At 40.3% G+C, this 23,526-nt stretch overlaps 1 protein-coding gene across 9 annotated transcripts in view; it reads left to right on the plus strand.

Annotated features, from left to right (window-relative positions):
* heph (polypyrimidine tract-binding protein 1 heph) overlaps positions 1-23,526 on the plus strand; it is a 727,070-nt gene that overhangs the window by 599,664 nt on the left and 103,880 nt on the right. For 7 of the 9 annotated variants that reach the window (XM_065219372.1, XM_065219376.1, XM_065219373.1 and 4 more), the window contains 2 exons: positions 523-808; positions 895-1,124. In XM_065219372.1, coding sequence (XP_065075444.1) covers positions 523-808; positions 895-1,124 — 516 coding nt within the window. The remainder of the gene's footprint in view (positions 1-522; positions 809-894; positions 1,125-23,526) is intronic. The other 2 variants (XM_065219375.1, XM_065219378.1) reach the window with 2 other exon arrangements.

The raw sequence follows: 23,526 nt of genomic DNA on the forward strand, positions 1-23,526 counted from the left end.
TTGCCGAAAACTGTTACCTTCTATATGCCCTGGATCCCAAGATATAGCACATTCAGGAGATTCACGTGCACCCCAGCGCCGCGTAGTGAGCGAATTCTGAACTTTTGGCCACCATCCAAAAGTTCTTGACCTACTGAACACATTTGTCGAAAACTGTAACCATCTATATGGCCCGGATCCCAAGATATAGCACATTTAAGAGATTCACTTGCACACTAGCGCCGCATAACGAGCAAATTATTAACTTCTGTGCACCTACCGAAATTCCTTGACCCACTGAACAAATTTGCCGAAGACTGTAGACTGACCAAATTCAAGAAATTCATTTGCACGCCAGTGCCACAAATTTGGCACAGTTGGTGATCTCAATTCGAATCAAAAGAGCTGCAGTAGGGGAGTAAGGGGTTGCTAAGTAGACCCACTCTAATGAGGAATCTAGATACATTTATGTAACCCAAGAAAATTCTTTGAATGCGATAGTTTTCAAGACTAACACCTACCTTTCCTCTCGCTTAATTCCAGGCCCTGATCCAGTACCCGGACGCGGCCACGGCCCAGCACGCCAAGCAAACCCTGGACGGTCAGAACATCTACAACGGCTGCTGTACGCTCCGCATCGACAACAGCAAGCTGACGTCCCTGAACGTCAAGTACAACAACGACAAATCGCGGGACTACACCAACCCGACGCTGCCGTCGGGCGAGCCGGGAAGCGACGTCATTGCCAGTGCCGGTGGCCTAGTGTCGGCCGGTGACCTGCTGCTGCTGGCGGCCGGCCAGCGGCCGCAGCTAACGCGGGACCGACTAGGTGAGTTCATCGAATGCTGTTCCAAGCTATCCGTGCTCGATGTTGTCTAGATGTTGTCGAACGCCGGGGCAATTACCGTGTAATAGTCAAATTAGACAAATCTCCCTATTTTCTAGTGAACGGCTTAGCAACCCCCGGTGTCATTCCACCCTTCGGTCTAGGTCTCGGATCGCCGGCCCTCGCTAGCGCGTACGGCGGTGCCCTACCCAACCTCGGCGCGTTTGCCCTCGCATCGAACGGTGGCCTCGGACAGCCGAACCCGGCCGTCCTGCGGGGACTGTCCAACGTGCTGCTCGTGTCCAATCTCAACGAGGAGGTAATTATGCATGGTTCCAATACCTATCTAGTACTCTAGCTCTATCTCTAACTCTCTTTTTGACTCATTCTAGTACCTACTACTACTACTACTACTACTATTACTACTCACTGATCTACTGCTACTACCGATCTTTTACAGCTCGTGTCTGTCTTTGTCTGACATCTCTACTACAACTGACAGTTGCCTTAGGTTTTTCAGTTTTTGTTTTTACCTGCATCAATTCGTTTGTGTACTTTCAGTTGTTTTCTTTAATTCATTTGAGTTGTGTCTCTCTGTCTCTATTTCTCTGCCACTTTCTCCATCTCTCTCTCCCCGTTGCCATCTCCTCCGGTTATAACACATTCTAGATTAATCCCTTTGCTTCCGTGCGTGTCTTCCGTTGACCAGCGAACGGTTGCCTGCCTTGTGTTTGCTGACGTTCTCGTTCTCCTTCTCCTGTTCTGTTGTTGTTGCTGGCTCGATTCGCTGCTTTGTTCCTCCCTACTTACTTATTTAGTCCATTCTGCTGCTACTACATCGTAACGCTTCTTTCTTCTTTTTTTGGCCCAGCTTCCGGAGGAAATTCCCCAGCCGAGTGGGGATGCCACCGGAACACAGCTCTAAAAAAAGGGCTGCGCTGCATATTTGTGTTACACGTCTATCTCTATCTCTATCTCTCTCTCCATCCTACATCCGAGTCTGCTCCGAGTGGTGTGTCATCAGATCTCTGTCCGGTGCTCTAAAGTTACAGCTTTTTCCAACTAAAAAAAAACTATCCCATTCCGGTATATTTTTTCAACGCAAAAGTTCTGTGTCGCCGGTCTCTCATTTCACCTGTCTCCTCTGTGGAGCGCGCGTGTGTGTGTGTGTGTACCACCCAACCCCGGAGCAACAGAGGACAGATGATAGCTAGCAATTTGCTTTCTTGTTGTCCGGGTCCCTTAATTTTCCGCCAGGGAATTCTCCTTCTGCTCAAACCTGCCCTTTTTTCGTTTTGTGTTTTTTTTTTTGTTCATCTGCAACTGCTGCCGCCCCGTCGCCCAGCCCACGGTTGACGGCGAGTCGAGTTTTCCCTCTTAATTACTAACTGCCACACAGCTTGAATTTAAAAAAAAAAAAGGACATCAACGACGACGATGGAGGAATATTGTTTGATGTCACTTGCCGGCGAAGACGGTTGGAAAAATTTGCGTCAAATTTGTAGAAGAAAAAAAATGGACCAGTTCAGTTGGAATTTGTCGACCGAGGTTCGGAGGTGGTAGCTGGAAATGATTGTAAGATGTAACGTAAGATGACATTGAAAATTACTGGTTCGTAAATTATGGTCCACGAGGTTGAAATTACTACAGGGAGGGAGCGTTTGAAATGGATCAAAACTGACGAAACCTATGGCCGTTACGCAAAGTCTAGTGCAATATTCGATCGTACGAATTACCATTAAATTATTGAAGCCATGCACATAACATATGTGGAACTTCATTCAAAAAGTTGACCCCTTTTTTGTGTTGCCTCAGTGGTATAACTGGCATAGTTGGACATCGAGCTGTCAAAACAAAATTTTCGTGATATCGACACTGAGCGTTCATAAGGACCAATGTCGAAAACATAAATAATGGCTTATTTCGTAAATTTCTCGTATGTCAAAATCAATACATGTAAGCCAGCAATTTTATCGGATAGAAGGACTCTTTCTCTACACAGTCATCGTGGTGGTTTACTTGAGTGAGTTTTTATTTTCGAGAAATTCACGCAAAAGTGATTGTTCATGTTTGCGGCATTGGTCCTTACGAAAGAAAAGCATATATACGGGTTGTATGCTCAGTAAGCGTTGACGTTGCCGGTGACTCAGCAACTCTTTACTCCTGGTAAAATTCCATAAGCATCTGACAATCTGTGCATGGAATCTACACACTTAGAAAAAAATAATGTAAATTTAGGTGCTCTGAGACTGACATATTGGAGCGTCAATTTTGACATAAAATTGAGTCAGAGTACACGCGAAATTCTGCTCAATTAAACGTACTTTCGAACTTTTCAGTCTCGAAGCACTTAATTTTACATGACATCTTTGTTTACGTCTCATCCTTTATGTCAAAAATGGAGGATCCGTCACGTGTAAGATTAGGTATTTCTAAGTGTGTAGCGGACTTTGTCAGCATGGTACCAGCCAGCCGCCGTCTTTTCACGCAAAGATTAACAGAATCTTATGGAATTTTCATAGGAGTGAAAGGGTAAGGAAATGTTCACCATGTTTCACGCACAGACTGATGTTCGCTTATGGGATTTTATCATAGGAGTAAAGAGTGACAGAGTGGCCGATATAAAGGCGAATTGTCAATAGAGGTTTTCACGTCTGGTTGTATTGGTAGTATATATGAGAGCGTGTTAGTGAATATCCGAGGAAAATACATAACAAATCGATGTCAAACTCATTTTGACAGATCTACTTTCATACATTTTTTAGGTTAGCCAGAGGAAAATAATAAACAACTTTACACGGCGTTTCTCCCGCTAGTGTGCATGCGTTAAACGTCACTAATCTCTATAATCAAGATAATGCACAATAATGATGCAAAAATAAATGTTACATTCTTTCGAAGAGATTTCAGTTTCTAAAAGATAACACACGATTTTTTTAAAGATTTATGCCATTCTCCATTTTGACGTCAATGGCTGCTTGAAATCACAAACGAATGAAATTTCAAATCCTACTATCAATACAAGCTGATATTTGTACACACTTAAAACAAAAATACTTGAACATATACCCATTTTACCCATTGAGAATTGCATATTTGTGAAATCGGTGACAGTTATTCTGAATCACCCTGTAGTTCAGTCCAATAAGATATTTTTGAGTAAATTGTATGTTCTCAAATCTGCGTGAATTAAACTTAATTTTGGGTAGAATATACATACTTAAGAGTAAGTTTTTTTTTGCTGGTGTTAAATGGAAACTACTATATGCGATTTCAGTGCGCAAAACAGTCAGGTTCATTGAGTCATTTTGATAGGAATATGAACTGCCATTTGCCTCATCATTGACTGCCTCGTGAGAGTCTGAATGATTGAGAGGTAAACGAGTCACTGACAGCCGAGCACTCAGTCAGTAGCTCAGTCAACCCAGGCTTGGGAATTGTCAACCTCATGACGATAAACTATGTAACAACGACAACAAAAAAAAGTCAACGCTCATCTGACAAGCACGATGCAACACAATTCTGCTTGAAAGACTGATCTTCTGGGCTGTCTCTCGACGAAACATTTTCTATTCTTGTCTTTCCCTCATTTGGTCACGAAACATCTGTTGCGTGACGTTTTCCAGAATGACTAAGTTGTTTCACGTACGTCGGACGACAAGATTGACGGAAACTGAAGACATGGTTATTGACGAAAAAAGTCTGTCATGTCATTCTTCCATTCTGTCGCGACAAAACTGCCGCTGGTCCTTTTCTAATAAACGGATGTCGCTTTGGATGCGAGACATAACAAGATAGAAATAACTGGAATTGTGTTGTTTTGACGTGATTTCACCTCTGATTCGAAGTAGCTTGAATCTTGGCGCTGAACTTCGTGTTTGCAGTGATGGGTATTTCTGGAACGGACACAACTGAAAGCTGCTGAAAATCGATGTTTGGAATCCAAGATGGCGGCTACCGGTTGTAAAAAAAGTGGGAAATACTCCCAAATACTCTTCAATATGTATATTTTCGGAATCGGGATGATGTCTAGAGACCGAAAATCGATGTCCAGCGCCATCTGGAAATCAAAGATGGCGGCTGCTGATTTCAGAAAAAGTGGGATATACTACCAAATACCCTTCAATGTGTATATTTTTGGAATCGGGATGACCTCTAGAGACCAAATATCGATATCCAGCGCCATCTTGAAATCCAAGATGGCGGCTTCCAATTCCAGAAAAAGTGGAAAATACTGCCAAATACACTTCAATATGTATATTTTCGGATACGGGATGACGTCTCGAGACCGAAAGTCGATGTCCAGTGCCATCTTTAATTTCAAGGTCGCGCTGGAAATCGATTTTTGGCCATCTTGAAATAAAAGATGGCAGCTTCCGATATCAGAAAAAGTGGAAAAAAAAACTTCCAAATACCCTTCGGCCTTCAATCTGGGTATTTTTGGAATAGGGATGACGTCTAAAACCCGTTAATCGATTTCCGACGCCATTTTGAAATCCAAGATGGCGGCTTCTAATATCAGAAAAAGTGGGAAATACGGCCAAATACCCATCAATATGTATATATTCGGAATCGGTATGACGTCTAGAGACCAAAAATCGATATCCAGCGCCATCTTGAAATCCAAGATGGCGGCTTCCAATTTCAGAAAAAGTTGGAAATACTACCAAATACCCTTCCATATGTATATTTTTGGAATCGTGATGACGTCCTGAGACCGAAAATCGATTTCCAGCGCCATATTGAAATCAAAGATGGTGGCTGCCGATTTCAGAAAAAGTGGGAAAAACTGTAAAATACTTTACAGTATGGATATTTTCGGCTCAAAGACGACGTGCAGATGCCGAAAATTGGAATGCCGAAATGGCGTCAGCCATGAATTTTCCGTCTAGTGAAGGGTATTTGACAGTCGGACATCGATCTTGAGCCTCTCCATATCGTTCCCACTCAAAATATACCCATATTATGGGGGTATTTAACATTACTATCCAGTTTATCTGCAACCAGAAGCTGCCATCTTGGAATTCAATATGGCATCGGACAGTAATTGACAATCCGTAGTTACCACCGCGAATCCGAAAAACCCACATGCATGTGTATTTGACAGTATTTCCAACTTTTCCTGTATCCTGTAGCTGCTATTTTGGATTTCAGGTCACTCATTTTTTATTTCTAGATGTTATTATCTAGACGTCATTCCTTTTCCAAAAATACTCATATTGAAGATTATTTGACTGTATTTATATCTTTTTCTGAAACCGAAAGCCGCCATCCTGGATTTCAAAATGGTATCGGACATTGATATTCGGCATCTACATGTCATCTCAAAAATCTATATTATTGGGTATTTGACAGTTTTTCTAAAGTAAATGGCCGCCATCTTGCATTACAAAATGGTGTTGGACATAAATTATAGTTTTGTTCCGAAAATACCCATGATGTAGGGTATTTGGCAGTTTTTCCGAATCTGAGTGCCACCATCTTGGATTTCAAAAATGGTATTGGACATCGATTTTCGGCATCATACACGCGTCCTGAACCGAAAATATCCATATCGTAGAATTTGACAGCTTTTCAAAAACAACGGCCGCCATCTTGGATTCCAAAATGGCGTCAGACATCAATTTTCGGGATGTGCCCAGTTCCGAAAATATCCATATTATAGGGTATTTGACAGTTTTTTCTGAAGTTTGATAGTTTTTCTGAATCTAAGTTTACAAAATAGTGTCGGACATATATTTTCGTCGAACCCGTTCCGTAAATACACATACATATTGTAGAGTATATGACAGCTTTTCAGAATCTGAGAGCCACCATATTGGATTAAACAATGGCGGCGGACATCGATTTTCGGTCTCAAGACGTCATCCCGATTCGGGAAATACCCATATTGAAGGGTATTTAGCAGTATTTCCCACTTTTTCTGAAATTGGAAGCCGCCATCTTGGATTTCAATATGGCGCTGGATATCGATTTTTGGTCTCGGGACGTCATCCCGATTCCAAAAATATACATATTGAAGTGTATTTAGCAGTATTTCAAACTTTTTCTGATATTGGAAGCCGCCATATTGGATTTCAAGATAGCGCTGAATATCGATTTTTTGTCTCTAGACGTCATCCCGATTCCGAAAATACCCATATTGAAGTGTATTTGGCAGTATTTCCCACTTTTTCTGAAATTGGAAGCCGCCATCTTGGATTTAAAGATGGCGCTGGATATCGATTTTCGGTCTCGAGACGTCATCCCGATTCCGAAAATATACATATTGAAGGGTATTTGGCAGTATTTCCCACTTTTTTTCTGAAATTGGAAATACCAATATTGAAGGAAATTAACAGTATTTCCAGCCTTGTTTTAAATCTAACCTCCGTTTTAGAATGGATGGTTTCTTGTCGTGATCCTTCTTTTTAAACAACCTATATAGACTTTGTCTCAGAGAACAGAATGAGTGACATATGACTAGAATAGATAGTCGCGACTGGATGGATTCTTGATTTTGTCGTGGTGATCTTGTCGTGCGACAAGAAATTGTTGTTTGACGAGAATTTTCCAGGATGACCATTTTTTAATGTATCTTGTCGTGCGTCAATGACAAACGCGACAATTCCCATATCTGTGTCAACCAGTGGTGGCACGAGTCCTGGAGTTTAACATTTTTTCCATAACATTTGATACATTTTGCGATAACCATTGTGACGACACACAAAAACAAACTGGCAAGCGGCAAAAATGTCATGACATTTCTAAACTGTTTTCTGCCAGCGACAGAACATTTTCGCACAAAGAAGCAGACAAGACCGGCGGCGCGCGCGACATAAATTTATGTCGTGTAGAATTTAGCTGATTTCTGGCTAATTACTGCATTTATTTGATGTTTATTGCATGGAATTAAAAGATAAGAATGAAGACTAACCACTCATAAGCATTGATGTTAAAATTATGCGTAAATAACGGAGTTTGTAATTTACTGTCACACGCAAGCCTGCAGCTAAAATTTCATTACAATAAACTGTTTGGAAAAATCAGGCTGCGAGATTTTATTTATTCTCTATCTCCGCTGTTCGCTTGGAATGTAGTTATACACGGTCGCCCGTGTGCTGGCTGTTTTGTTTCGCTCTGGACGATGGTTTTTCAAAAAATGTACTGTTGCCACCTCTGGTGTCAACAGGTTTATTCTGCCGTGATGGTACTCAATACTTTTTTTTTAATGACTGAGCGTACATTTTCTACGGAAAAATGACTCAATTACATGCTGTGTGAGCGAAGGCAAACGGTGTGCGTCGCCTGCTCGTGAGTGACTGAATGTTTTTGTTGGCTCTTTCATTGCCTCGTCCTTTACCGTTTGGTACAAACGGTCTGCACAGACGCAATTAATTGAATAGTGCAGTGCTTTCACACTCAGCCTAGGCAGTCAATAATTTTACGCTCTGTGCGATTTACTATAATTTGGGTTATTCAGGGCTGGTAGCAGGTCACTTTTCAGTGACTTGGTCACTATTTTAAAGCCAGTCACTAAAAAGTCACTTTTTTCATCAAAAGGTCACTAAAGTCACTATTCCTTAAAATTTAGTCACTAAAGTCACTTTTTACGACCAATGTTGAGAGAATACCTTAAAACTCACATCAAATCACAGATTCATTTGTTAACAAATGTGTGTTAGAAAGATTTATTAAAAATCAGTGTAAATTATGACGGACAAGAAAAGTTGCGAACAGACGGAATTGATGTTGACGAAATCACTAATATTTTGATTTTTTTTTTTTATCTCGAATTGGTTATAGACTTATCACAAAATGTCAGAGGTTTCGAAAAAAATTTCTAGACCCAATAGCCTGGCTATTTTCCTTCAAGATCTTGCAAGTGTTCCAAGCCTAAAATGTCAAAAAATAATTTAATAAAAAATATATTTAAAAAATAAATAATAAATAAATAAAAATAAATAATAAATAAATAATTTCTATATGGGGGCACACGTTGTGAAAACCGAAAATGGCACAGGTAACAAAATTATGAAAGATTTTGAACGTTAATAACTCAGCTGCCTCTGGACCAATTTCAATAATTTTATCGCCAATCGATCAGAAATATTTCTACGCATCTGTTCAAATTAAGACTGCATCATGTTTCAAAGTGTCACTATTGAAAATTGCACGAATGTGCAACTGTTGCTATGATAATTAAAATTATCACCGATTGCCTGCTAAAAGCAATTTCCCTGACACAGATTTCAAAGTTGAATTCAATCCGGTCTCACCAAACGGTGTTTATTCAATCATCGCGTGGTGAGTGGTGGTGTTCTCCAGTACACAACGAAAGGCTGCCTGCACGCAGCGAGCTTTAGCCCACAAGAGCATCCATAAAAGGAGGAAGAAGCCGCACCGATGTTGATCGGAATCAGTAGCTCTTCGTGAGTCGCTGTTGCCCATCTATGTCGAGTGCGTCATACTAAAGAGTATAAACACAGAGAACCCCGCTCAAATTCCTACTCCTACACAAAATACAAGCTCCTGCTGCAGTTAACCGTTAACAGTTAACGTAGTCCTTCGTCGTAGTTTTTTCGACTAGCTTGACAGGGGGCTTTTCAAAGGATTTTTTAACTAGTATTTTCAAGTCAGTTAGAAGTCAACCAAGAGCGTTGTTATCCAGTATTGCCTATTGGCAAATCAAAGTTGGAATTCGTGGAGAATAGAAGAACTATGAAAGTGATCATGGTTTCAAAATTTTCCACGCCACTCCAAGAGGAGACCATCCAACAAGTTAATGCGTTGCCCGGCTATGAGACCTTCCCTAGGGAGGATCAATATTCCCGAAAGGGTACATCCACTGTACTTGGTGTGGGTGCCACTAATCCCGAGACCACGCACACGTGGCTATCAACAGAAACGACCTAGTACCAGAAGCTCGTTGGCGGGGTTTTTCATCACCGGCCTAGCCTCAAATCCCAAGAAGTTCCGACCCGTTTCCGAATAGAGAGATGTCCAATAGTCATTCAAAATACACAACGGATTACATTCAGTGTATCGATACGGAAAACGACATAAAGCTTCACTCTCATTTCGACGCTATTGCCCAAGTAACTTTTTAAGTTTTATGAAATACTACAAAGCAACTATAAAACAACATTTATAAAACCCTGGCCAAGGCTATTTTGTCATTGATGCATCCACCAAAACCTCATTAAGACTAGAATATGTCTAGTTGGCCCATCCTGGAGAAGGTTCTGAAGGGTGTATTCTCGAAGCTCTTCAAGATTGATTTACTGCAAAAGGTTGTATGACGAACGCATTGAGAACCGTTTGAAAGCTACAATAAAAGCTATTTAGCAACAATAAAAACCCTTTCCGAGCCATTTCCCCTAGCCGCATGCTGAATCCACTAGGAAAGCATTAATCAAGATAGAAAAGGATTTATGAATCCGATCTTATCAAAGTAATTAGATGGTATAAAAATCTTGTTGACTATCCAAATTTATTACAATTAGTTCTCATTAAGTGGCCTAATTTTAAGTGCCACATTAAATTTTATGTGAAATGTACGTGAAACATCGAAAAAATTAAGTCCACCCTCGTAAAACGTCGATTTGACTAATTATTTAATATTGATAAATAAAATATTTTCTTCAGATCGCGCTTGGCCGAGATTTTTTTTATTATTTTCGCATTTAAATGTTTGCTCATTGCTAAATTTACCAAAATATAGTTATATCTAAGGAAATATATTTTTAAAATCGAAGATTGTAAAAAATAAGCAAACTAATTGTAACATGGCGGTGGCATAAAAGTTGATTTTCATGGGTCATTTGTGAAAAAGTTGTTTTGCTTTCAAGAATTCCTTAACAAATTAATAAGGTTTTAAAATGGCTTTTATGAAGAAAACTTGCAGGCTGAATTGTATTTATCTAAAGCCATTTTGCTTGATCCTAACCCGTTCAGTTTTATGGCAGCATTTATGGAGGCAAAGTTGCCTGCAAAAAGTTAAACGTCAATGTTTGTTTATCTTTTGATAGTTGCGCTGTGGGACCCAGGTGGTTTTTATCCCGATAGATTGGGAGCAGTTACTCAGACAGTTTGCGATACTGTTTTACAACATTTGAACAGCTGAAAGCGCAATCGTTCCCGAAAAAGATCCCCTTCTTCCGGATGGTTACAGAAGTGCACCATCCATCGATGCAGGGATGTACGCTTGAATGAAATTTCCGAAGAGTTGATTCTTTCGTCGAATAAAACCGCTGCTTTGGAAACCAGCTAATCTCCGCTAACTAACAGTTTCAGTGGTTTGCTGTCGGTTGTCATCTGTTCGCAAGATCTGGAGAAGGCTGGTATGTTTTTTTAAACTTTCGGCAATCTTTTATGAATTCGAGGGCCCCGCTCAGTTTGCTCTTCTCCGTCAGATGGTCAGTCGTTGATGGTGTGCTGGTTCTTCTAGAGAGGTAAATTTTGCTGAAATCGATTGGCATTTATTAACTATGAGGAACCATCTTTTAAGCTCAATTTGTAAACAGAGTAATTTAATTGGTGAGTTAATAATGCACTGTAAAAAGCCTGAACAGCAACAATAAATGCGTTTTGCTCTAATGCAAAACCTAATGGTTTTATGGTTGCTTTTATAATGATAGAACACGTTTATAAAGTATTTTATCAAGACATTAATAAACAATTGTTAATGACGTTTATGCTTGAATTTCGGAACAGTTTTAAGGAGGGATTGATAACTGTTTTAAATTTATTTTTAAAACAAGACAGTTTTTGACTTTCTTGCCAGACTATAAAAGGTTTTTAAAACAGCAAAAAGTTGAATTACTAAGCCGGTATGTAATTTGAAATGCTATATTTAAACTAAATGGATTGTTCATTTCCGTTATAAAACCATCATAAATCAGAGTGGACTTCCCTACATTCGCATTGCATTTCTAGGCCTAGTTTGTTGTTGCTTTCCCTTTACTTTTCCCCCATTCTGTCTCCTAGCGTGGGTGATATCCTTCTTCCCATGTGCGTGTTCACTATGTGCAGGTTCTTCTGTTGGTGTTTACTTAGTCGGTGGAATCAGACTCCGACATCCATTCAACATCTAGACCCGTTCATTATTGGACATACGGGCTAGACAGCTTGTGCCTCTACGAGTCACATGGCCATGGACGACACAGACGAATAACATACATGTGTTTAGTACTCATGACCTAGGATTTTCCGCTGCGTTGGTGAGGAGACCGGCTGTGCTACCGAAGCTGCGTTGCGCACTACTTCGGTCCGGAAACCGTCATCGATGTGATGAACGGCTGTCTCGGGTGTCTTCTACACCGATTCGTGGGCTTACGCGTGGAGCTCTTCGTCCGGAAACTGTTGCTTTCGCGCCGAATCAGTAGAATGCGCGTCGATCTGGTTGCTGTTAATCGACACAGCGATGGTTTGCCTGCCTGCCAAAGGCGCGAAATGGGTGAATTGTCGGGTGGTGTGTCGGCAATTGGCTTGCGCAGCCACGAACCTATTTCGTTTCAGGAAGACCAATGCACGCATGGGGATAATCACAATCACGGCCTCAAGCTTATCTTAACCGGTACATTTACCTGAACACGTTCACTTCTACACGCACTACCGCCAATCTTCTTGCACTACTTATTGGTTTGTGCCTAACTAAGGGAAAGGAAAATGAATTGAAGCTACTGCCCTATTAGGATTTCATGTCGCTTTACACCTTTAAAATTACATCACGGCACGGATCAAACACTGACCACTCTTGCCTCTTCCACGTACCAGAACAAAGTGGGAGATTAAAGGCTGAGGGTTAGCATTATTCTAAAAGAATTGACTACCCCCTTGATCTCCTTTCTCATTGTACAGCCTGTATAATCAATTTGACAGATCGATGTCCTTCTATACCACTTGAAATCACTGAAATCGGGTTGATTTTTGAAGGTCGAGTTCCACATATGTTATGTGAGCCATGTCAATGCCAGCTTTCTAATGAGCGTCCAATAATGACGATAAACCCTTATCAAATTGTTGATTTTTGTTTTTGTGATGAGCTACTTCAATCTTATTTGGATCAGAACGGTATCGACACAGGGAGCGTCCACAATCGACGAAAATCCCATTTCAACAATTGGATCGTTTAATTTTTCAGCTACTAAGCTTATTTTCTATTCGAAAGCCATAATTTCAAACAGCATTAAGTTCAACACCTCTATCACGATGAGATATTTTCAGAGCTGGCATCGAACTGGTACAAAATTGGTCTAAACAGCCAAACAACGCATTTCAAACGCTACCCTGCTGCTTCTTAAAGGCCAAAGCACTTTCCGTCGACGCTTTCTTCGACCCACCAGCCACAACAAGTGTTCAATCCTTGTCACTCTTTAAACCAAAACTGAAAGGGAAAAAAATACCTCAAACTTCTCACCCAACAACCGACGGGCAGCGACCGCATGTTGCGCGTTCTTAATCTCGAACTAAACTTTACCCGCACCCGGCGGCCCGGCGGCCGGCGGAGTGTCTACTAGCATGCAGATAAAGCAAGAAAATACGAAGAACAACCAACCGAAGAAGGAACCACGAAGCTGCTGAGTCTTCTCTGGTCGGTGTGGTCTGTTATTGCAGCATAAATTATCTTCTAGTTGGTGCCCGGCGGTGCCCGGGCTCGGGGAGAGGAATCGTCCTCGATTTACATAAACGATTCGCCCTTCTTCTTATTCTGCTGTGAAAAAAAAAAACTTTTCTCCCTTTACTTACTTGAAATTTGTTTTCCCGCGGAGGCCGGTTCGGTGTGGTGCCGGGAGAAACTGTCCATTCGACGGACCAGTTCGCCTCCCGACATTCCGTCCGTTCGTCCGTCGGGTTGAGTGGGTAAGAAATTACAAAAGTTTTTTTTCCGTGCGGGAGAAGGAAAATATTAAGAAATAATAAAGAAAATATTCACTCGAAGGAACTGGCGGTCCTTGGGATGAGAAAGGACGGAAGTGGAAAAGAAATGCAATCTTTTTGATTATTATTGTGCACAAAGTAATTTTTGCGCAATTTTCTACCGGTAAATGGGTTGACAAATGGAGCAAGGACGAAATTTTTGAAAGAGTCTTTCAAATGTTTGTATTAATAGAATTTATAAATAATCGCCACTAGATCAAACTAGCTGACAAAAAATCATTTAATCTGTGAAACAGCGTTCGTTTAACGGGAAAATTGCTTCTTGTCGTCCTTGTATGGGAACATAAAGTGCCTTCCCGTTTTTGGCAACACATAATTTTTGTCTTCTTCACTTTCTAGAAAATCCATCTAACGCTAAATTTCATTTCTGATATCACTAGACCCCTCTTTGGGGATCCTATCTGCTTGAAATGTCATGAATTAATCCCCAGAAAGTGCAAGCCCAAATTTGAAGAAAGAATTAGTTGATGAGTTCGTGTTGCCAAAAACGGGAAGGCACTGTAGTACCTTTCATTTGGTGTTTGTAGCGACCAATTCGGTTCAGTGGTTGCCGAGAAAACGACTTAATTCCTCAAATCCGTGTTTTTCGGATCTTGTTCCGTCGATGTATCCGGAACCAGATGTCCATTTCCGAGACTATTCAATAACGACCGTTGTTGCTTCGAATTAGGTTCAATGGTTGCCGAGAAACACAAAATTTTCGTTATTCGGACACATACACATGCATGTTCCAATCTCATCGATTGGTATATAAGCCTTAAAACGCTAAAACAAATCATCGAAAAGGCTTTCAAACACCATAATCATAAAATCAGGTCTACAAACTCGTGAAAACATGTGATAAGCCAAAAAAATAGTCTTTGGAGTGCCTAAAAAGTTTAATTTAAAGCTTTTTATTGCCAAAATCATACACCACAGCAGGCTTTAGATGCCATGAAAAGACTTTCTAACACCAAACAAGACTTAAAAAACTAAAACAATTTGCCACAAAACACTGGAAAAATGTGCAAAAATTCGGAAAGAAGGTAAAAAGTTTTGTCAACCAATTCTGTGAAAACGAATTCTCACTTGATCATAATTTGAAGAGCCCCTTTCTCATTCGAAGCTCATCGTCACTGTCAATTGAGTCACTCACTATCGTTTGATATACGACAGTGGAGTATGGAAGAAACCCAGCAAAACGGTCCCAAACAGACAAGTCGACCCGATGTTGGATCAATGTAAGGCTAATTTAAGGTCGATGTCGACCCAATGTCGTGTTGATTGGTGGGGTTTGATAGAAGTCAGGTTGGTTTCGGGTTGGCTTAGCTTTTTCGCCGGAATGTAGACCAGAGCTCCGTTTACACTCAATTGAATGATATCAAGCGTTTCTCAAATGAGAATGTTCCATGCCTTCTTCAATTGACTAAGCAACTGATACCACCCATTCGAAGGAGGTGATATCGAATAGCTACTTTTCTCATATTCATCAAAAATGTTCAATTGATTTTGAGAATTTACAGCACTGCCCGGAACCAAGCTGGGGGCGTTGGATAGATAGAATTGCGAATAATTTGAATGCTTTGTATGTCTATCAATGGTATAATACTCCATACTGGTGCCCTTTATGTTGTGAAGATCAGTACTTAAAAAAAAGGAGGGAAGACAAGGCGTGCTCAACAATTTTAAGCAAAAGGATGTACTAATGTCCACAACAGGTACAGCACAGCATCACATAGACGTCTTTATTCGCACACTAGCTATTGAGGGGTAGAAGGAAAAGAAGAGTACCCACAGCCATCTGAAGCTATAACCGGGTACCTAGGCAATCCACAATACCCTCGGTCAACAAACGATGCCCTGTAGTATATACAGTCAGGAATCCTTATTGCCGGTATCCCTTATTGCCGGATCCTTATTGCCGGGCTATCCGCGAATAAGGATACCCACAGCTTATGGGATTTTCACTAATTTCCAGATTTCCAGCCTCTACACGTGATCCCCTTTCTGAAAATACTCATATTTTAGGGTATTTGACAGTTTTTCTTGAACCGATGGCCGCCATCTTGGATTCAAAATTTGCATCTGGCATCAATTTCCAGCCTCTACACGTCATCCCCTTTCCGAAAATACTTATATTGTAGCGTATTTGACAGTTTTTCTTGAATCGATGGCCGCCATCTTGGATTTCAAAATGGAGTCTGACATCAATTTCCAGCCTCTACACGTCATCCCCTTTCCGAAAATACCCATATTGTATGGTATTTGATAGTTTTTCTTGAACCGATGGCCGTCATCTTGGATTCCAAAATTGCATCTGGCATCGATTTCCGGCCTCTACACTTCATCCCCTTTCCGAAAATACCTATATTGTAGCGTATTTGACAGTTTTTCTTGAACCAATGGCCGCCATCTTGGATTCCAAAATTGCATCTGGCATCGATTTCTGGCCTCTATACGTCATCACCTTTCCGAAAATACCCATATTGTAGCGTATTTGACAGTTTTTCTTGAATCGATGACCGCCATCTTGGATTTTAAAATGGCGTCCGAAATCGATTTACAGCCTCTCTACAAGTCTTCCCTATTCCGTTGCGTGTCCTCAAATTGCACAGCAACATCTTATACGGACAAACTTTCCAGACATAACATATTAAGGAAGTTCATGTGCACACTAGCGCCGCGTAGTAAGAAAGTTCTTAAATAATATGGCCACCATCCGAAAGGACTTGGTCACCTGAATAACTTTGCTGAAGACAGCAACGTTCTATATGGTCAGGTTCTCGAGATACAGTTTATACAGGAAGTTTACATGCACACTAGCGCTGCGTAGTGAGAGAGTTCTGAACTAAAATGGCCACCATCTGAAAGGACTTGGTCACTTGAACAACTTTGCTGAAGACAGTAACTATCTATATGGCCAGGATCACAGAATATTCTATGTTGGACCTAAGATCATAAGTAACATAAAAGTGAAGCGCCTCTAGCGGCGTAGTTCCCAATTAAACCTGAATCCAATGATACAGGCTTGTTGGTCTATCCCAGTACAACATATTTGTCCAAGACAGCATAGCTCTATATATTGAAACAAATGAGATAATCCACCACAGCCCCTATTAGTGAAAATCCCATAAGCTGTGGGTATCCTTATTCGCGGTTCCTAATTCACGGCCCCGTTACCCCGGCAATAAGGATTCCTGACTGTAGTTTTAATTCACACTAAGATAGAACCAAACAATTTTCTTGCAAATTAGTAGGTTTAGATAATAACTGAAAGTTGGCGTACATGAATTCCAGAATGGAGGATCCAAAGTCCTTGGAACAGGTTCTGAAAACCTCGGAGGAAGTGGCAAATCTTTGATTTCAGCAGAACCAGACGTGTAGTTCATCAAAATTTTCAGAAATTGATGATTATGACTAGAGTGACAATGGCCATCCGTTGTCCCTTAAAACAGGTTCCGGAAGCCCCGGAGGAAGTGGACGATCTCTGATTTCAACAAAACCAGACGTGCGGCACATAAACATTTTCAGAAAGACGTGGACAATTCATTATAGACCATGCCAATTGAGAAAAATGACAATGGCCTCCCAATGTCCTTGGAACAGGTTCTGGAGGCCCCTGAGGAAAAGGCCTTTCGCTAGTTTCAGCAGAAGCTAGTTACGCGGCATATTAAAAATTTCAGAATTTAATGGTCATGTCATTATAGACCATGCAAATTGACAAGAGTGACAATGCCCCAATGCCCCTGGAACAGGTTTCGGAAGCCCTGAAGGATGTGGCCAATCTCTAATTTTTTACGAAAACTAGTCATTCGGCATATCAAAATTTCTAGAAAATCATGCATAATTCATTAGAGACTATGAATCACAGGATTTGTCCCTGGAACACGTTCCGGAAGCCCTGGAGGATGTGGCCAACCTCTAATTTCAACAAAAACTAGTCATGCGGCATATCAGAATTTCTAGAAATTCATGCATAATTCATTAGAGACTATCATAATTTACTAGAGTAACAATGATCACCCAATGTCCCTGGAACAGATTCCGGAAGCCCGGAGGAAGTGGCTATCTTCTCATTTCATCAAAAACTAGCATATCAAAATTTCTAGAATTCATGAATAATTCATTTGAAACCATGCTAATTTACTAGATAAACAATGACCACCCAATGTCCCTGGAACAGGTTTCGGAAGCCCTGGGGGATGTGGCCAACCTTTAATTTCAACATAAACTAGTCATGCAGCATATCAAAATGTTCAGAATTATATGGATATGTCATCAGAGACCATGCCAATTTACAAGAGTGACAAAGCAATGTCCCTGGAACAAGTTCCGGAAGCCCTGGAGGATGTGACCAACCTCTAATTTCAACAAAAACTAGTCATGTGGCATATCCACATTTTCAGAATTACATGGATATGTCATCAGAGACCATGCCAATTGACAAGAGTGACAATTTCCACCAAATGTCCCTTGAACAGATTTCGGAAGCCCCGGGAGATGTGGCCAACCTTTAATTTCAACAAAAACTAGTCATGCGACATATCCAAATAATCAGAATTATATGAACATGTCATCAGGGACCATGCCAATTGACAAGAGTGAAAATGACCACCCAATGTCCCTGGAACAGGTTCTGGAAGCCCAGTAGGTTGTGTCCAACCTCTAATTTCAACAAATCTAGTCATGTTGCATATCAAAATTTCTAGAAATTCATGCATAATTCATTAGAGACCATGCTAATTTACTAGAGTAACAATGCCCACATGCAAAGAAACATGCACGGAGAAAAAAAAATACCCAAAATTAGACTACTTTTTTACTTAATTTTGAGTAGAGCCTCTCACTCGCATTCTTAATTAGTGTCGAAACAGGAGCGAGAGATTTGACCCAACCATGTACTTTAGCCCAATAAGCTATTTTTGAGCATTTGAGATACAATGCTTTCCCGATTTTGTCGGCCTGAAGATTTTGCTGAACTGTTTGGTTTTTAAGCATGAATTCTCAAGCATTTCGCTCCAAATGACACTTAATTGTTTTGTCACAACAATAACAGAGGTAAATCAAATAAACCTCAATTATTGCAACATTGCACACCCGAGCAAAAGATTATACCAAATTGATAACAAGTTCTGATATCCGGTTATCAAGATTTGATAACTGAACATGTTATCTTTGTGGTTGAACAAACAGCCAACGTAACAAATCTGGGATATCACAAAAATAATTGATTTAGCTATCATGTGATCCATGCCAATTTTTCAACAAAATTCCAAATTAGCTTATCGATTTGGTATTAAAGCCTTACGCTGATAGCTGAAATATGATTGGCAGTGTTTTTTTTCTCACCATGTGGATAATATTTGAAGTTTTGAACTAACCATGATATCAACTTATAACATATTTAGTCGAGGATGATAACTAAATTTGTTATGCGATAACAACTGAAAACAAAATGATATCTGGAATAACAAGACCTGTTTTCAAGATGATATCAGGTTGTTATTTTACTTTGCTCGGGCAGCTGTCCCGAGCAAAGTAGAATAACAACCCGATATCATCTAAATAACAAGTCTTGTTATCCCAGATATTATTTTGTTTTCAGTTGTTATCTCATAACTTATTAGTTATCAGCCTTGATCAATTTTTTTATCAGTTGTTATCATGAAAAATTCACTATATATTTATTAACGATGCAAGGTTAGTTAAAAACTTTAAATATTATTTGCATTGAAACAATAAAAAAATAGTGCTTTTAATCATTAATCATATTTCAGTTATCAGCGTAAGGCTTTGATATCAAAATGATAACATGATTTGAAATTTTGGATTAAATTTGTATGGCTTACAGAATTTGTTATCAAGATATTATCAATGATAACAAAATTAGTTATTTTTGTGATATCCAACGTTGTTATGTTGGCTGTTAATTCAACCATAATGATAACATATTCAGTTATCAAAAAGTGATAACCGGGTAATAGAACTTGTTATCAATTTGATATTTTACTTTGCTCGGGATCGAGTCCCTCCCGATAAAGGTAACTACCCGAGTGAAGGATTATACCATATTGATAACAAGTTCTGATACCCGGTTAGCGAGATTTGATAACCGAACATGTTATCATTGTGGTTGAATAAACAGCCAGCATTACAAATATTATAACAAAAGAATACTCCTTGGATATCACAAAAATAACTGATTTAGTTATCATTGAAAACATCTTGATAACAAATCCTGTGATCCATGCGAATTTTTTCAACAAATTTAAAATTATTTTATCGATTTGGAATAACAGCCTTACGCTGGTAAATGAAATATGATTGGCAGTGTTTTGTTTCTTACCATGGGGATAATATTGGAAGTTTTGAACTAACCTTTCATCGTTTAATTTTCTTTGATGATAATAACTGATGACTAAATGTTCAATTGCGACTTAAAATATCCATTAGTACCGTCCCAATGACGCGTTCATCTAGATAAAATTGATAAATAGCAGATTTTTAACGATGGGCCCAATCTTAGATCCATAGGCCAACATTAGAGCCATATCCCCTATGTGATAACAATTGAAATCAAAATGATATCTGGAATAACAAAACTTATTTTCAAAATGATATCAGGTTGTTATTTAACTTTGCTCGGGTAGGTGGCGGATAGAGCTGGGATGGCTGCAATACAAGTTATGGGCAGATACCCTATTCAAGAAGAAGGTTTCGTGATCGCCAACATTAACGGAATATTCATATGCAGTTGCTACGCAGCTCCACGAGACGCTGGTTGGACTTACCGAAGAGCTGATCGGACGAAGACCGGTAGTCATCGGAGGAGACTTCAATGCTTAGGCAGTGGAGTGGGGAAACAGAGGTACCAATGCAAGAGGGCACATTCTGCGGGAAGCTTTGGCGAAGCTGGACATTAGGCTGTCAAATAAAGGCGCCACCAGCACTTTTCGCAGAGATGGCCGGGAATCCATTATCGACGTCACTTTATGCGGACTGCAGTTCGTCGCTGGTGGAAAACATGAATTGGAGAGTGTGTGAAGGATGTACCAGCCAATCCGATAGAGGCATCGGCCAACGGAATCCTGTGGCAGTACAGAGAGGACGAAAAACTTGCGACCTGAAGTGGAAGACGAGTTGACAGAATCATTTGGGAGAGCATGTGTGCCACGACCTTGCCGAGGAAACTGGAGCTAAATAACAGACGGCCTCTGCGCTAGTTGTCTCAGAGCCAGATGACGAGTTCAGAGAGCAAGAACAGAGGCAGGCAGAGGAATGTTCCGAGCACATAAACAAGAGATAAAGCACACCGTGTCGTGATGACAAAGATCAGATGTCAAGTCATGCCCGCTGAAATGTGCTTCGAGAACCTCAAAGTCATCGTGGAAGATCCAACGACCTGGTCACCTACATCGTACGGAGACGGAGAGGGAGACAACGACGAAGTCACCAACGAGCAACTCGTAGCAGTGCCTGCTGGATACACTCGGAAAACTCTTGGAGAGGATCATCCTAAACAGGCTGACGAAGGATTGTCGGAGAGGCAGTTCGGGTTTCGAAAAGGAAGAGCCGAAGTGGATGCAATTCGGACATTTGTCGAGAGAGGCGAGAAGGCGTCGAAACAGAAGTGGAGAGGAGATCGATATTACGCCGTGATAACGATTGACGTCAAGAATGCGTTCAACAGCTCCAGCTGGGAGGCCGACGCTACTTCCAGAACCGGGTTCTGATCTACGAGCCATATATGGGACAAAGATCGATTAGGATCACGGTGGGAATTCCACAAGACTCCATCCTTGGTCCAACGCTCTGGAACGTGATTTAAAACGGCGGTCTAACGCTGAAGCTACCCAAACGAGTTGAGATCGTTGGCTTTGCGTCTTACGGTAACAGGCAAGACGCTTGAATAGATGGAAATGTTGGCAGTGACTTTAAAGCGCTGCAGCGGTCAGAAATTACCGTTGGGGGAGCACGCAATAAACTAGAAGTGCGTGTTGAAATGCCTGGGTGTGATGGTCGACGACCGTTTGGCTTCAATAGCCACGTAGAATACGCCTACGAGAAGGCAGCGAAGGCCATCAACGTGGTAGCCAGAATCATACCGAACATCTTGGGATCAAGCAGTAGCAAGAGACGGCTCCTCTGGCTAGTATATTTACGTTGATACTGAGATATGGAGGTTCAGCCTTGGTTGCAGCGCTGAAAACCAAGCGGAATTTAAGGAAATCAAACAGTACTTATCGGCTCAACAAACGGAAACTTTTTGAGACGTTTGGTGTACCCTTTGTTGTAAGAATAGTTATCAGTAATTCCATTAATAGTGGATAAATAATGGTTAAACTTGATTTCAACATTATTTTGATGGTTAAAATATTGAAAAAGAAAATTTCCCGATTTTGTCAGCCTAAAATTTCAGATGGGGCTGACAAAAACGGGAAAGTACTGTATTCTCAAAGTAGAGATTACCTAATTTTGGGTAGAAAAAACTTATGGGTGAGTAGTTTTTTTTTGCCAGTGTTAAATGGAAACTGCACGCTAAAAACGAGTTACCCATCTATTCTATCTCTAGAAAAGTGCACATATCCACTAGTGAGTACAATTTTTAACCTTCAAGCCACATGAAGCAATCCGCACAAGTCTTTATTAGCAACAACATTTAATGTACGTAAATATGAGATGATCAGTGGCCCGAATAAATCACAATTCTTATATTTATGCAGTTCATTAAAAAAAAGAGTAATTTCCTGGATTCGAACCCGTGCATTCGGCATGCGATCTACGATTACATGCGGTCAAACACCAATTTAAAATTCATCAAGGTGTTGTGTTTCGTATTCAAGTTAGTCAGCTGGCACTGAAAACTCCAACAGTAGGCGGGACAACAGCTCACTTTAATATATCTCAGATGACGTAGCGGGTCGTGCTGGGGTTCTCGCGCATGGGGACTGGGTTTAATTCTTCAAACAGCTCCAATTCTACTACTAATGCTGATAAATCAAAACACAATAATATCTGCATTTAGAAATATCTTTCATAAAAGTGCGAACTAAATATTGAATTGGTGTAGAAGACAAAAACCTATTTTAATTTATTTTCTTAAAGTTCCGTTCAAGTTCCGCCAGAAGCTGCTTAGAATGCTCTTCAATTATGGTACCGGAACTTTCAAGTTCTTATAACGACTTAAACATAAGGCTGCTTAGAATTCTATAGACCACCTTCAACCAAGCTGCTTAAGCCAAAAAAAAAGCCTTTTATCAGAACTATTGGTTACTTGGGATGGTGTTGAGTACTTGGCACTGATGAAGTCTGCAAGTAGTAGACGAAATACGCGTATCTGTCAAAAGATAAGCAATTATAACGGAATTTATAAGGAAATAAACCAACACACTCAAAGCTCTTCATAACGGGATTTCGTTAATAGGTTTTTTTTAACTAGTTCGTTTATTTGGAAGGCTCAATCGCGTTAGCTTTACGGAGCCGATAGTTCATTGTTCTTTGTTTGTAACAAAATTCACTTAATTCTACACACTCAAAGCTCTTCATAACGGTATTCCGTTAAGAGTTTTTTTTTTAAATAGTTCGTTTATTTGGAAGGCTCAATCGCGTTAGCTTTACGGAGCCGATAGTTCATTGTTCTTTGTTTGTAACAAAATTCACTTAATTCTACACACTCAAAGCTCTTCATAACGGGATTCCTCCGTTAAGAGTTTTTTTAAATAGTTCGTTTATTTGGAAGGCTCAATCGCGTTAGCTTTACGGAGCCGATAGTTCATTGTTCTTTGTTTGTAACAAAATTCACTTAATTCTACGCACTCAAA

The sequence above is a fragment of the Ochlerotatus camptorhynchus genome, unplaced genomic scaffold (genome assembly GCF_037179485.1).
Source record: "Ochlerotatus camptorhynchus isolate MF236.1 unplaced genomic scaffold, CSIRO-AGI_Acam_v1.1 ptg000103l, whole genome shotgun sequence".
NCBI classification, from domain to species: Eukaryota; Metazoa; Arthropoda; class Insecta; order Diptera; family Culicidae; genus Ochlerotatus; species Ochlerotatus camptorhynchus.